This window comes from Euleptes europaea, chromosome 12, assembly GCF_029931775.1.
Source record: "Euleptes europaea isolate rEulEur1 chromosome 12, rEulEur1.hap1, whole genome shotgun sequence".
NCBI lineage: Eukaryota > Metazoa > Chordata > Lepidosauria > Squamata > Sphaerodactylidae > Euleptes > Euleptes europaea.
The window spans coordinates 67880063-67891332 of NC_079323.1; the positions used below are offsets into that span (position 1 = coordinate 67880063).

The 11270-nt window shown below is 46.1% G+C and overlaps 1 protein-coding gene across 1 annotated transcript in view; it reads left to right on the forward strand.

Moving 5' to 3' along the window:
- EFHC2 (EF-hand domain containing 2) overlaps nt 1-11041 on the forward strand; it is a 127997-nt gene extending 116956 nt beyond the window's left edge. The window contains exons 14-15 of the mRNA XM_056858428.1: nt 4578-4683; nt 10869-11041. Coding sequence (XP_056714406.1) covers nt 4578-4683; nt 10869-10964 — 202 coding nt within the window. The 3' untranslated portion in view covers nt 10965-11041. The remainder of the gene's footprint in view (nt 1-4577; nt 4684-10868) is intronic.
- The last annotated feature ends 229 nt before the right edge of the window (nt 11042-11270 follow it).

Sequence of the window (11270 nt, forward strand, 5' to 3'; positions counted from 1 at the left end):
CTGCGGGCGCTCTTTAATCAATGAGGCCACGTTTGCAGCTCTACAAGTCAAGTCCAAAAATCTACTGGCTCCTGTCCAATTCGCCCAAATGGACGGTAGCCACTTTAAAGGGGGGCCAGTCGACCGTCGCACACAGGGAGTAGCGATGGGCATCGGTTCCCATTGGGAGCAGATAGACTTTACCATAGCTCCAGTCCGATACGAGGTCATTTTGGGAATCAACTGGCTCAAAGGGCACAGTCCCTCCATAGATTGGGAGGCTGACACTATTACGTTTACCAACCCTAAGTGACCAGCATCGACGCGAGGTCGCAGTTGTTCTTCCACCCGCCTCAGCCTTAGTCTCCAGTGCCCTACCATCGACCCAATTACCCAATGTATACCGAGATTTTGAGGATGTTTTTGATGTAAAAGAATGTGATGCATTACCCCCACACCGCAAAATGGACTGTGCTATTGAAGTGGTGGGAGACTGCAAACTGACTAAAAGCAAAATTTACCCTATGAGCGTTTCCGAGCGCACCTTACTGTGAGACTTTCTAGACAAAAATCTTGCTCGGGGGTTCATTCGGCCATCAACCGCTCCCAACTCCGCCCCCGCTTTCTTTGTCCGTAAGAAGACGGGTGACTTGTGCTTGTGCATTGACTTTCGAAAACTCAACGCAGTCACCCAAACCAACGCCTACCCCGTCCCACTGATCTCGGATATCTTAGGACAACTAAGGGAGGGGCGCATTTTCACCAAACTGGACTTACTTGAAGCTTATTACCGGGTCCGGATTCATGACGGGGACTAACCGTTCACAGCCTTCTCTAGCTGCTTCGGAATGTATGAATTTCTGGTGATGCCTTTTGGGTTAAAAGGGGCCCCGGGGGTCTTCATGCAACTCATTAACGAGGTCCCCCATGATTTATTATATCGGGGCGTGGTGGTTTATCTCGATGATATCCTTATTTACTCTAATTCCATGGATGAACATGTTGCTCTGGTCAGGGAAGTGTTAAAGCGTCTCAGAAACAATCATCTCTATGCTAAGGTATCTAAGTGCGAGGTCCACCAAAAACAGTTAACTTTCTTGGGATACATAGTTTCACATCAGGGCCTCACCATGGACCCCGCTAAGATACAGTCTGTGCTTGATTGGGCTCCTCCCTCCACCCGCAAGCAAGTGCAGCAGTTTCTCGGCTTTGGCAATTTTTACCGTGGTTTTATTCCCAACTTTGCGCAAGTGGCACTGCCGCTCACCGACCTCCTAAAGACTAAGGGTAAGGGGGTCTCTGCCACTTTGCCCACCACCAAGATTCATTGGACAGATCAATGTCAAACTGCCTTTACAACTCTCAAGCAGCTTTTCACTTCTGAACCTGTACTGCAGCATCCTGATCCTGACCATATGTTCATTGTACAAGTGGATGCGTCTGACGTAGCTATGGGGGGGCTCTTTTGCAATGGGGGCCAGACGGTCTTCTTCGCTCCTGTGCTTATTTTTCAAAGACGTTCGCGCACTCCCAACTGAACTGGCCAATTTGGGAGAAGGAAGCTGCAGCCGTCCACCATGCTCTCACTATTTCTGGAGGGTTTCTGGAGGGTTCCAGGACCCCCTTTGAGGTTTGGACTGATCACAAAAATCTAGAGGCCCTCATGGGGGCCCACAAACTGTCTGCAAAACAACAGCGTTGGGCTGACTTCTTTGCTCAATTCCGTTTTGTGCTCAAGCATGTGCCTGGAAAGCAGAACGTACTGGCTGATGCCCTTTCCAGGCTTCCCCAGTACCTGGTGAAAATCGACTGTCCAACGGTCTCCTTATTCACCCCGGCGCAAAGGGATGCTCTACCAGTTTTGGCTGTACAAACTCGGTCCCAAACTCTGCCCCAGCCCCAAGCAGCGGACAGCAGAGCCTCTGTCAGGAGGGAATTGACTCCCTCACCGGACCCACCTACGCCTTCTGCGCCTAGTGCCCCAACTCAACCAGTCCTCCCCTCTGCCCCACTGCCACTGCCAGCGAGCCCTGCTTCACCCCCCTCCGTGGTGGGGATGACCCTGCCTGACTCCTTCCTAAACTCCCTTCGTGCCCAATGCCTGGTTGAACACACTGCTCAGGCACTGCCCCTGTGCCTGCTAGAACGAGGTGGTTGTTGGTACAAAGACTCAAAATTGTATGTACCCAAAGTACTTCGGAAGTCCTGCAATTAGCCCACGGAGCCAAAACTGCGGGACACTTTGGCTTTTTAAAAACTCTCCACTTATTGTGCAGGCAGTTCTGGTGGGTGGGCATGCGCACCGACGTGGACTCCTTCATCCGCAGTTGTCCAGTCTGCGCCACTGTCAAGCGATCCCAAGGGAAACCCCCTGGACTGTTGCAACCGTTGGAGATCCCTTCTAGACCCTGGGAAGAAATTGCTATGGATTTTATGACTGATCTCCCCCTCAGTGAGGGAAAAACGGTTTTATGGGTTATTACCGACTTGTTTTCTAAACAGGTGCATCTCGTCCCGTGTGCTAGTATTCCCTCTGCCCCAAAGTTGGCCCGCCTCTTTGTGTCACATGTCTTCCGACTGCATTTGTTTCCGCGCAAGATTGTGAGCGACCGCGGAAGTAGTTATGTTGCCAAATTTTGGAAGGCTTTCCTCAAACTAGTCGGGGTGGAACAGGGTCTCTCTAGTGCTTTCCACCCCCAAACTGATGGACAAACTGAACGGGTCAATGCAGTTTTGGAATGTTATCTCCGTTGTTATGTGAACTACCACCAGGATGATTGGGTTGGGTTGTTGCCTTTTGTTGAGTATGCTTATAACAATGCTGTACACCAATCCACAGGTTTCAGCCCATTTCAAACTGCATATGGCCAGGACTTCGGTCCTATTGGCCATATCGACGTTTCGGGGGAGGAGGGTGGTAAAGATGTGGCAGCTTGGGTGGACGCGATTCATACCACCTGGCCCTGGCTAGTAAAAAATCTGGAGCGGGCTAAACGTAAATACAAAGCTCAAGCCAACAAGCACCGGTCTCCTAACCAGGACTTTAAAGTGGGAGAGTTGGTCTACCTGTCAACAAAAAACCTCCGGTCCACCCGCCCGTGTAATAAACTCAGTGCCAAATACGTAGATCCCTATCCCATTTCTCGAATCATTAATCCAGTAACCGTGGAACTCTCTCTTCCGAAGACTCTGAGGCGCATCCATCCAGTTTTCCATGTAAGCCTCTTGAAACCTCATATTGCATCCTCGCAATGGCATCCCAAACCTCTTCCAAATCAACCAGTGATGGTGGGAGGGGAGGAGCATTTTGAAATTGCTAAGATCCTGGACTCTCGTGTCCGTCATGGCTCTCTTCAGTACCTGGTTCGTTGGAAACACTTCCCCCCTGCCTATGACGAATGGGTTCGTTCATGAGATGTTTCTGCCCCGGACCTGGTGCGCGCCTTTCACAATGCCTACCCCCACAAACTGTCCCCCTTGCAGGATGGGGGCCCCCTAAGGGGAGCAGGATGTCAGGCCTGCTCGCTGTGTCTGAAATAGTTTTGTTTTCTCACAGACTCCCGTTCAAGGACTGTTTCTCTAAACGCTCGCATTCCTGTTCCCTTTGAAGCTAGCGGGTGCCCGTGGGAGCCTTGGTGTTTCTAGACTGTTTGGGGTTATCTCATGCGACTGTATTGCTGCTGCTTTTCTGGTGTTCTCATATAATCAAGTGCTTGCCATTCCCCCCCCCCTTCCTGCCTTTTGATTTCTAAGCTCTGCTTGCCTATGTTACCAGTAAACCTACTCTTTTGGACTACTAAGTCTCCTGGTGTGGTTTTCGGATTTCTATGGACCAAGTGCTTACAACCTGTTAATTTTGGGGATGGCATGGCAACAGCTTATCTGTGAGTTGATTTCCAGATACTGTTCAAAGCATAGTCCAAGCATGTATTTAAATATCTAATGCAAAATAAAAATAAATGAACTGCATTACATCAGCTTTATTTTCTTTTATTCAGCAGCATTTGTTAATTCTTCTATTGCAGATATGCTTAAACAAGGTTTCCCTAAAGATGTTCACTTGGTAGACCAAAAGCAATAAGACACATATTGTGTAGAAGAGACAAAAGAACTATATTAGAAGTTAAAAGCACAAATTGAATGCAATAATAACACTACTATGAATATAATAATATCATGTAATAACATAATAATAATATTACGATGATAACTATTATAAACTTAAGATTTCCACTGATGCAATGGTGTGTGATTTGTTGCCAATTCTCCCCTCTCATTCATATTCATCCTTTATGCTTTTCCTTGGGGCTTCCCTGTACCCCAGGAGCAGCATTTTGGGGAACATTTTGGGTTTCACTGGAAAGGGGGAGGCAAGTAATTTGTGCTCCCCCTTTCACTGTCAGTGGATATTTGTCAGTGGATATTTTGGGCAGAATCCAAACCATTATATGCAATGCAGAAAAAGGGTTTTCCCTCTTCATTGTTCATATGTTCATGTCAATGTTAAGGTTTTAAATTATGTGAAATGAATATTCATTGTTGTCAAGTACTAGAGTACACTATTTACTGAATATATGCATCATCCAATCTAATTTTAGGTTTGAAGATGACAAGGAAAAGGTAAATTATAAGAAATTAGTTGATGGGCTAAACTGGAGAGAACATCCAATTCCAGCTTTCCAGACCATCTTACTTCCTCTACAGGTAAATCAAAAACATTTTTGATCAAAAGGTCCAGGAATATTAGACATCAGTGGTAGTTTACATGCAGAACCAACTGTTTTTTTTTTTAAGGTTAAGACACAAAACATAAGGTTTTACTTCTGCAGTTATAAAAAATACAAACCCAGTCCTTCAATAACCCACTGGAAATATTGAGTGTATTTGTGTGTTTCAAATCTGTACTATAAGGTAGATAGGATGATGGATGCAGGGATGGTACTTACCTTGAAATACTGGGAATTTGTGGTTGAAAGGCATACACATATACATCCTTAAAAACTCATAGCTCTTGCATGTATTCTGAATAAGCTCAGAAGAGCCAAGGGGAACACAGGGTTCCCCACCCTTTGTTTTCCTTGTAAGGCACATGTGGGCAGGGGACATTTTCAAGTGGCCTTGGTAGTGGGGAGGAGGTGCTTAACCCTTCCTTCATCCACCAGTTCTCCGCTGCAATCTGCTGCCCAGGCCATATTAATTTTTCCCTTTCTTACCAAAACAGGAATTAAACCTAGCTAAACTCCTCAGAGAGCTGAGTCCCCTATCATCCTAAAAGATTTTTTTTAAAAAAACACATGCACGTACAAGGCCAAGGAGAGGTGAGGGGCAAACTAGATGATATGTCTGGCCATGAGTTGGGCTGAGGTTCCTCCATCCTGACTCACTTTCCCTACAATCACACAGCAGTTGAGAGTATTCCCTAAATGTCACAGTATTGGATGGGAGGGGCATTACACGCTTGCCATTTTCCCAACTTGAATCAGCCCTATGGAAGCACTTTTTGACCTGTTGTGGGGCTGCAAATGCTCCTAATGTTGCATGGACCTGAAAGGACCTGAAAGAGGTATCAGATCTCTGTTTGTAATAGAATCTATCACACATGCCCCAGTTACGCATAACTCTGCCTATTCACGTGTAAAGAAAGGAAAGGAGTATTATCATTACAAGGACAGAGCAGTCAGAGAAATGGGAGGAAAGGCTTTGCCTTCCTGCACTTCTCTTGAGTGAGGGCCATAATCTCTGAGAATTTCATCCCGTTTGGATGCAGGGTGTAATGGTCTTGAGTATGTAACAGGCACATTTTAAAAAAAAACTTAAACAAAATATTTTAACAAACAAGACAAACCCAAATAGCATTCCCCTGTACATCCTTAAAAGTGAGTGCATACCCTCTACTAATACAGTATTTACTAACCTATAAATTTTGTTGCTGTCAAAACATAAAGTTTCACATAATAATGACTGAGAACAAGGAATCCAGTTTCTGAATTTTAAAACTTTGCTGGACTTATATAACTACTGGTATACTCAGAGCTAGTTCTTACTTCTGGTTCCATGTGTTTTGTTAGAAAAGAGGTGATTTAAATATATATGCATCACTCACTATCATTACAAACTACATGTTTTAGTACTTGGGTATCTCCATAGTAAATATCAAGGGAAATATGGTTTCAAATTAGATTACATCTGGATTAAAAGTAGCAATGTGTATCCATCTTACCTGAAAGAATTGTATTGGCTTTCATTGTTTCTAATTACATGAAATAGTCTCAATGAGTATATTTTAATGAAAAAACATACAGTGTGTGTGTGTGTGGGGGGGGGAAATTGAAGGTTGAGGAAAGTGGAAATTGAATCAAACTAAAGAGAAAATGGAATCTGAATCCCCTTGCTGCTTCTCTGAACAATATCAGTGATATGTTTATCCCAGTGGTGATTTAACATGGAGTATTTCTAGAGTGTTTAATTATTATATTTGACACACAGAAACTATAGTCTGATGCTCATTTATTTGGCTGAATCCGCAGTATTTTCAAGCCATCTGCCACTTTCTAAATAAATGTTCTCATCATTGGCCCTGATGGTTTGGTAGATGTAGATTGTCCCGATAGCTTCTCTAAGTATGTGCTATTCAAGTTCACTCAAGCCAAAAAACAAACAAGAAAACCCAAACAAAGCAAAATGTCCCTGAACTTTAAACGTTTTCTTCCTCCACCCACCCAACCACTGCTAATACCAACTAGATAGTTAAAAAGTGCTGTCGTTGTTAATGAAGTAAAGTTTTAGAAGTTCATTCTGTCTTCATGACATTAATCTCCCAATGTTAGTATGGTAATATGATCCAACTACTTGTTGGATTACAAGATTCCTGTTGTTGCATTAGGGCAGGGATGGGGAACCTCAGGCCCGGGGGCCGTATGCGGCCCCCGAGGACAATTTTTGTGGCCCTCGGGAGCTCTGGGGCCATGCTGCGGAGGCGGGGCACAGGGCGGCCCTCCCCGAGGGTGTTCCTGGGGCTGCGGCTTACAGGGGCACTGCGGCGCCCTTTGGACCTCCTCTCACCAACTGTCGGCTGTTGGTCGGCGAGAGGAGAGGAGAGATGCTTCCCCCAAGGCTGCCCCCTACAGCCGTGGCATGCAGGAATGCTGTGGCACATTGTAAGCCCCTCTCGCTGCCTGTCGGCTGTTGAGCAGCAAGAGGGAGGCGGGGAAAGAGGCCGGCGGCTCCCGGCAGCAGAGCATGCATGTGGAAGCCGATCGGGCTTTGAGAGGGTTTTTTTTGTGGACTCTGTGGGGGGGAGAGCATGGAGACAGGGGTCTGGTCGCGTGGGGCTCTGTGCGCCGCCGTGTGTGTGTGTGTGTGTGTGGAAAGTGGGGAGACTGGGGCCCAGTGGCGCGGAGCCGGCGTATGTGTGTGTGGGGGGAAGGCTTTTCTCTCTTTTCTTCCTCTTTTTCTGTAACTCTTTCTCCTTTCTCTCCCTCTCTTTCTCCCTCTTTTTCTGTCTCTTTCTTTGTTTCCCTCCATACTTTTCTTTCTTTCCCACCATCCTTTTCTTTCTTTCTCCCTCTCTCTCCATTTCTTTCTCCCTTTCTCTCTCTTTCTCCCTCCCTCCCTTTTCCTCTTTTTCTGTTTTCCTTCCTCCCTTGCCAATCGACTGTGGTCTGCACCCCCCTGGTGCCTCGTTTGCTCGGGCCCACTGCTGGCTGCCCTCCCGCCTGGAGGGGGGAGCAGGGGCGCCCTGCAGGCATTCTCTGTGGGGCCTCCCCTGGGGTTGCCAACCTCCAGGTGGTGGCTGGAGACCTGGCAACCCTAGCCTCTCCCCCCCACCTTCACCAGGAGATTTATACCTGGTATGGCCCCTGAATGATGTTATAAATGTGCAAATGGCCCTTGGCAGGAAAAAGGTTCCCCACCCCTGCATTAGGGGGATACAGCACTTGATTCACAAAGAAGCTTTTAGAAACTTCAGGTTAGGGATAGCAGTGATGGTGCCAAAATTTAGAATGTTGTGTATATTTTCATAAACTAACATTGCAACAATGCGTTTTAGGGCAAGATCAGGCAATGATCAATTGTACTTTGCCCTTTTCTGAAGCCCATTGCTCTGGGCAGATGATTTGATTGGAGGCTTCCCAATCCTCCAGCTTGCCCAAGAGATCTTTATTGTACATTTTGGAGACTATGTTCAGCAAGCTAATTGGACAATAGTTACTGGGTACCCATTTGTCCCCATTTTAAATATTGGAACCACAATACTGTGTTTCCACCCTAAGGGGAAAACACCTGTTGTGTTGATCTGGGTAAACAGATTGGCCAAATTAGGAGCCCACCAGTCAGGGAAGTGTTTTCTGATGGAATCATGTCCTCCCCAGGGGCCTTGCCAGAAGAAAGGGAGGAGATCAGATGTTTTATCTCAGAAGTTGATATGGGAGACCACTGGGGCAAGAAAGATAGATCAATGGGAGGAACTTGCCAAAAACCCAATTAGGAAAAACAAAAGGAGACCCAAAGATCTGACTAAAGTGTGCCTACCACTCCTTAGCTGGGATCTGCGCCTCCAACAGGGTGGAAGTTTTGCCGAAGCCCATAGAGTCCAACTCCTAAGTGACAAATGAGAAGAGAAACCTTTGTGGCTAAATCTATTTAAAGAACTTTAGAGAAAGAATAACTGTACCTATTTGTAAGCATTATGCTTATGAACTTTACTGCAACTGTTATGCTGTTATACTCCTAAATAAACTCTAAGAGAGTGGTTCTCTACCTTTTTCGAGTCGCGACCCCCTTTTACAATTGCCAAGTAACCTGCGACCCTCGTCACATTTGCATAAATTTGCATAAATGACATTTTCAATAGGATAAAGAAAACACATTTGTTTTTTTGGCAGTCCAGGGTATCCATATATATAATTTAAATTTTAAATTTAAACTTTAAATTTAAATTTTAAAGTTTAAAGTTTAAAACAAACGGTACTACCACCTGTTGTGCAGCGGCTGTGATTGTGTGGCGCGGCAACCTTTCCTGGCACAGAGGAAAGAGTGCCTCTGAGCATGCACTGCGTTCCTTGACCTCCCCTCTCTCCCCAAAAACTCTTCCAAGCAGGCCGGGGCTCTCGCGAGGAAACCCCCTCTCTTGTGACTGGGACACTGCTTGTGCACAGAACTGCAGTTATCCCTCAAAGCAGAGCTCCGTTTAATCACCTCACGAGAGCGAAGGGCCAGGAAAAAGCCAAGGGCCGCTTATCCCGCTCGGACTTGTCATGCCTTTTTCTCCCCTCCACCAGTCACCGCTCCTTCTGCGCCTCACCGAACCTGCGCGCTCAAGGGGGAAATCCCAAACTGCACCTCAACTCTCCCCCTTGGCCTTGCCAGAGCGGAACTGATGACTCAGGGCAGAAAAGTGAAGCCACACTACAGACATGTGCACTTGGATTCCAGGGTGAAGCTCCCGCCCCACCCGAGCGCTGCTAAAAGTAAAAACAACGTGGCTGTAGTGGCCTCAAGGGGGACCGCCCTCTTCTCCTCCGAGACCTGAACTGGCCGAGCCAGGGGAGCTTCCTCGGCCTCCCACACATCCTGCCGCATCATCTGCCCGGCGCAGGTGTGACCCCGCTCAGGGCTGGCCCACCCACCTCTCAGCTGGGCAGCGGGGCTACAGCTGGTGTGCGGCGGCACGCCACCACGTCTCTACAGCCCAGCTCCTTCTGGCTGTCGGCCGGCCAGTTCCTCACCTCTCTGCTTGGGGTCTTCCCTGCCCTCGCGGACCGATCAGGGTTACAGGGCGTCTGGGTTAGTCCTGGACAGCCCAGGATGGGGGCTGTCCCAGGACAGTGGCAGCGACCCCCCAGAAAACACTTCGCAACCCCCTTGGGGGTCCCGACCCCCAGGTTGAGAACCACTGCTCTAAGAGAAAACGGTGATCCCTGTTTACCTCAGAGCCACCCCCACATATTACACTGGGATGACATGATGCAAGTTGAAGAAAGCTTGCCCATCTCTAGGAAATGACTAGTGATAGGACCAAAAGCCTGATTCCCGTGTTCCCGTTTCTGTTGTACTCCCCTCATCACTGGGTCAGTACTTATTGAGCACAGGGAGAAGGAACGAACCATGACCAATACTTGTAATGAAACAGCTTTATAATCTTTTTATTAGCTAAAAGACATTCAGTCACTTCTCCCATACCTTCAGAGTAGCCTTTAATATTTGGCAGCTTCCTTACAATTTAATTTAAAGGATACTTAAATCTGGCTTCCTTCTTTCACCCTTTAACTCTCACCAGAGGAAGGGTTTATTGAGACTTCCTCTGCTGTTGCTAGTCTGCCCACAGAGGCTTTCCAGATAGAGGCCAGCACCATTTTTGATCCTGCAGCAACTTATTCCCTGAGCAGTTCAAACCCTCACAACCCTCACGGACAAAATCATTGTATTGGCCCTCGCTGAACACAGACAGATCACAAGGCAGAAAAAAAAAGCGAAAGTTGCCTCAGGCTCACATCCAGAGGCGGCGTGCCAAGGCGTCTTGAGTAGGTTAATCTCTAATGCCTTAGACAAAGACTCAGCTGAGGGGGTGGGGAGGAAATCATGACACCAATAGGCTACTACTTAAAGCATTGACTTAAAAGTAATTGTAAATTTTTCTTCTAAATTCCCCACTGGATTTCATATTGTTTTCCTTTGCTTTCACATCTCTTTTAAGGAGTGCATTTATCTTTTGATAAAAATCTTCATTTAATTTTAATTGTAAGTGTTCTGTAACACTGTCAATCTATTTACAAATAACTTATCGAAAAATGACATTACCGCTTCCTAGTGTTGGGTGCCATTTCTGATTACTTTCCATTGCATTATGTAGAACTGTAAACTTGTTTTGTCTTCTTCATTGTTCTCAGTATGAAGATGAATGGAGTGGGCAGCCACCAACCCTTCCAGTGAAAAAAATCAAATACTTACCGCTAATACAGGATGCCTTTGGTATTGAAGAATAGCACGAGTCCACACAAGACATCTCCTGTGGAGCAATGTTGCAACTTCATCAAATTTCTCTGAAGAGTTACTGTAAATTATTACTTTAAAAAATACTTTAAAAAATACAAGAATCACAGTTGTAGATTTTTGGGGGAATTTAAGGGTTTAATTTTTCTTTTATTGTAGAAATATGACATATATGCTTTTGTGACAGTTGCATACTCCAATACTGTACTGTATATGCAATATCACAATAAAAATGATTCAAATGCACCTTTATTCTCAGTTATGATCATGGATATTGGTTAAGTCAGGAATTCTTTTAG